Raw genomic sequence first — 4,489 nt, 5'->3', positions numbered from 1 at the left:
AATGTTTCATTGTTCATAAGTAAAGAAAAAAAGTTTGAGATTTTAGAAGACATGCAACCAAATTTGTATTGTCTCTAGAGATACAACATATAAATGTAATGTGGCAGTCTGGCTTGAACACTTAGGTGGTGACCATGTAGTCTTCTTACATTTTTGATGATGTGTATTGACAGCTGTGATCAATGTAGGCATCTGTTCTGTCGTGTGCCTTATTATGGAGTCTTCAGTTGGCAAAAGAGGGAATTGAACCCACTCACCTCAAATAGTGTGCATGGGGCAAACATTGTTAATAAAACATGTACATGTAACTAAATTTCTATTACAAGGGTACTTAATCCTTGATCCCCAAAAAAACATTTCTGAATAGGCACATCACATGAGCATGGATAAGGCTCTGTTCTGACAGATGGAGTTACACACCAATCACAGTAATCACAGACATTTTCTCAAAGCTTGCTCCATTTACTCCATCACTAAGTGCAACAACTTTGCTGCAAGTCTTTCATTTAGGACAGAGGGAGGTGAACTCCTGGGTGTGTTGTGAGTAAAATGTCCAGTCCTGGAATGGCATGGTTTCCCAGCCCTTAATGACCACAGTACATAGCAGATCACACAGGGAATCTAGGTGACACACTGAGTGAAATCAAAACAGCCTTTGTCTGAGTGTGTCACCATTTGAAGGATGTTGCCACTTAATTTTTATCAGGAGATAACAGGCTGAAAGACATGAAAGAAGATGCAAGGAATATGGGTGTTAAGGTAAGCTATAGACACAGAGCGCTTAGACTCAAAGCACTTACAGTCATCATATCTCCAAACAGCTGGCTCCAACTCTCTCAGCGCAGCTTTTCTGAACTTCCTGTTCAATACAAGATCACAAGGAAAATAGCAGTCTTCAGCAGCTGTCCATCTAATTGCTTGGAGAAGGGAAGAGGAAGGAGCAGGGAGCAGGGAAGAGGAGAATGTCTTTCCCTGCAGTGCCTGTGTGTGCTTGTGGAGACACTCATCAAGCTTATTAGCACACACAGGGTGGCTCCATAGGACTCTGCAAGGGAAAGTTGCCACTATAAAACAGGATCTTAGGGTCAGTGTTCGGGGGAACAGCTAATTCTGCAGGAAATTAGAATGTTTAAACATTAAGGAACAGCATTCATTGTAAGTGATTTAACCAGCTTTATAGTCTTTTAAAGTGTAACTCCTCTTTTGTTGAGAAAAAAAAAATCAAGAAATTACATTTCTAGGGACAGCTGTTTCCATGAACCACCCGCACTCCTTACAGTTTGCAACCTTCAAATGGTGGGGGTGCTCATGGTGATCACAAGGATGGCGCCGTGCAAAACTCAGAATAGTCTCAGGTTACCGGCACACGCACAGATGAATTCAATATCTCTTTGATATGTTTTATTGAAGAATGTCACATCATGTCAATAGAAGCTGAAGCTAGCGTTTCGGGACCTCACAGGGACCCTTCATCAGTCACTATGTCGTTCTGCAGTGACCTGTTGAGGCTTTTCTAGGGGCAGCGGTGCCCCTAAGTTGCCATATAGCATTGAATATTTTGATACATTTTAGAAAATTAAAGTGGCTTCAGATTCAAATGGAAAGGTAATTTTTAATAACTTGAAATTACAAAATGGCTTGTATAGCAATTTTATATGCTAAATCATTTTTTTATGAAAGTGGAATTTTCCTTTCACTTACATTTTGCTGTAACTGTTTTATATTGATTCATCTATGCATACAGGCATTCATCTTTCACTTGCACTTATGTAAACCTATTTACATGGTTTTCAGGATCCTACATCATTCCCTCTGCCTACTTCTCAAGACCTGGCGGGTTTCTGGGATCTCCTCCAACTCTCATTTGAAGATGTAGGGATGAAGTTTGCAGAGCTGCAGCAATTAAAGGAAAATGGATGGGAGCTATTGGAAACCAAGGTAAGAGCAGAGTCTTGGTTTCTATCCAAAACTACTAAGCAACATTTTGGCTATACTTACAATTTAACTTTGTCAGCTATAATCACAAAAGCTTAAATTAATTTAGTACTTGACATTTCTTTTTCATTCTTAAAATTTGTTTCTTTGATAGCATGTACAGTATGCTTTACACTTTACTCTAAAATTAACCAGTGGCTCAAAGTCGTTCAAGTCGACTCTTTCAGCAGCTCAGCTCACCCCTCGTCAAAAGTGACTTTCAGCCTTCTATGCTGTAAAATAACGAAAAACATAAGAGATCATTTGGAGGGTAAGCTGAGTGGATGAGTGAACCACTTGAATGACTTTAGTGTTTGTGCTGTGATATTTGAGGATGAAATGCTCCACAGTGCCTGCAGTTACTGAGGTCAGTGATGGCTTGGTTCTTTTGCTCCTTGTTAAGAATTTATAAACACTTAAATGTCCATATCCTTGCCACAAGTTCACTTCCAGTTTGGTTGAATATGCTTTAAAAAATGTTTTTGGGAAATTGTCTTTATGTTGCATTGTCTAATTTTAGGAGGAAAAGAAGCTTCCTCCTCCAATACCAAAGAAGCCACTCCGTCAGAAGGTGCATCCAGTTAAAGACCGTTCTTTGGACTCCGTTGACCGACAGAGGCAAGAGGCCAGGAAGAGGCTGTTGGCAGCCAAACGTGCTGCCTCATATAGGCACAACTCTGCCACAGAAAGTGCTGACAGCATAGAGATTTATATCCCTGAAGCCCAGACCCGACTGTGAAGAGGACAATGTACACTATCCTTTTGTACGCGCTGTATATAAAAATATACATATATATATATACATAGAGAATATTTAGAGATTATTCTAAGAAAACAAAAACACTGAAAAAATGACCACAGCTGTGTAATTCTGGGGAGGTCCTTCAACCCAAACCAAACTAACCCTTCATCAAAAGACCCTCCCCTTAAAGGGCAGAGCTAGATAACCAATCAGTGCTGTTTCCACTGCTGAGGCTGGAGGAATTTGCTTAAAGCTCCAGCCCTCTCCCTCTCCAAACTCCCCTCCCTCTTATCTTAACTCTTGTATGTAGCTTGAAATATGGACATGCTGCATTGTGTAGCAGTACTGAGTATGACCACATTTAAACACTGTGTCAAAGTCTTTTTTCATTTAGAGCAAAGTTGTAAAGCACCCCAAGATATTAGGCCCATGAAACTAAACTAGAGGAGATATTTTGAAAAATTTCTGTCTTCAAAAAAAATCTTATTTTTAGATCAATGGGAATACTCTGTATTGGACTGCGATGCAGTGTGTTCTGTTTGTGCTAGGTAGTGTTTAATAGCTGTGTGAACCTGCTATGTACTGGTTCTTGCATGTTTGAAAACACAGGTATCTCACTATGGTGGGAAAGTGCATACACAAATAGGACAAGAAAGCATTTTTTAAATAAGGTTTAAGGTTGCCTAATTATAGTTAATATAAGGGTACACTGCAAAATAACTTGCCATCATGTCTACTTTAAGAAAATGTTCATAAAACTGGTCACTGCAGCTTTGCAAAGTTTCCTGTCAAAATGAATGAAAATTTAAACTTTTTTGGTCACATTTTGTTTTTATTTGTTAGAAACGTGAACACATAACTACAGTATTGAAAAAGTTATTATCACTCTCTCCAACATCCAGATCAATCGTTTTTGCATCCTAAGTGAGATATATGATTATTTTAAAATACCCAATCCTAGTTTCCAGAGATTTGCTATTTTGATTCATGTTATCCTTACATTTGTGCAGTAACTCTCACCTTAAGTAGGGAATCTTAACCAAACTAGACATAGATATGCTTTTTTAGATAAACCTTGCAAAAAGTAGGGATGAGCAAATTGAGCAAAGTCTGGTTTACCAGACATTCGCCAAACCTGGGGGGAAATTATGCAAACCCAGAACATAGCGCCAAAACCCCATTAAGGTTTATGGAAGCCAAATCATGTCGTTTTTCTGTTTTTTTCAAGGCTGCGTTAAACAAATGCATGGGTAGCTGGACACTGCCACTGGGAAAAAGTGTCAATGCAAAAATTAAAATAAAATAATTACCATTTAGCAGGGAGTGGATCTTTTAATAAAGCTTAAAGGGCAACATTAAAAATACAGAAATGCAGAAAACCGGGCTGCATGGGGAAACTTATTGGAATCTGCAAGCCCTCTTTAGAGTAAGGGGGCACCCAGATATCCAGCCCCCCTAAAAAAGTATTACCCACCTGTGATGTTGGGGAGGTTAGCACAAATAGTGAGCGCTTAAGGACCAGTCATGAAGCCGTTTTCACAGAACAAAGGACAGTCTTTTAATTATTCCAAAGGCAGAAAAAGGAAATCCAACATAAATAGCTTTCTTCAGCGTACCTGCTCACCCTTCACAGGTTATCCTGTTCAGTGTCCCAGGACCTTACGGTTTGCCTCAACAGAATCTCTTCCTGGATATTCTGTGCCTTTGGGCATCTTTTGAATTCACCCACACACCTTGTGTGCCTGGCTCTCTCTGGCTCTCCAAGCCTTCCAG

At 39.5% G+C, this 4,489-nt stretch overlaps 1 protein-coding gene across 1 annotated transcript in view; it reads left to right on the top strand.

The window, feature by feature from the left end:
• The window catches only part of DLGAP3 (DLG associated protein 3), a gene marked incomplete at its 5' end in the record, with an annotated part of 16,326 nt that extends 13,181 nt beyond the window's left edge, over positions 1-3,145 (top strand). Inside the window, 2 exons of the mRNA XM_018572123.1 lie at positions 1,795-1,938; positions 2,495-3,145. Coding sequence (XP_018427625.1) covers positions 1,795-1,938; positions 2,495-2,713 — 363 coding nt within the window. The remainder of the gene's footprint in view (positions 1-1,794; positions 1,939-2,494) is intronic.
• Between the last annotated feature and the right edge of the window lie 1,344 nt (positions 3,146-4,489).

Source organism: Nanorana parkeri, unplaced genomic scaffold (assembly GCF_000935625.1).
Source record: "Nanorana parkeri isolate BGI_ZX_2015 unplaced genomic scaffold, ASM93562v1 scaffold1941, whole genome shotgun sequence".
Taxonomy (NCBI): domain Eukaryota; kingdom Metazoa; phylum Chordata; class Amphibia; order Anura; family Dicroglossidae; genus Nanorana; species Nanorana parkeri.
This window is presented reverse-complemented; position numbering and strand designations above follow the sequence as displayed.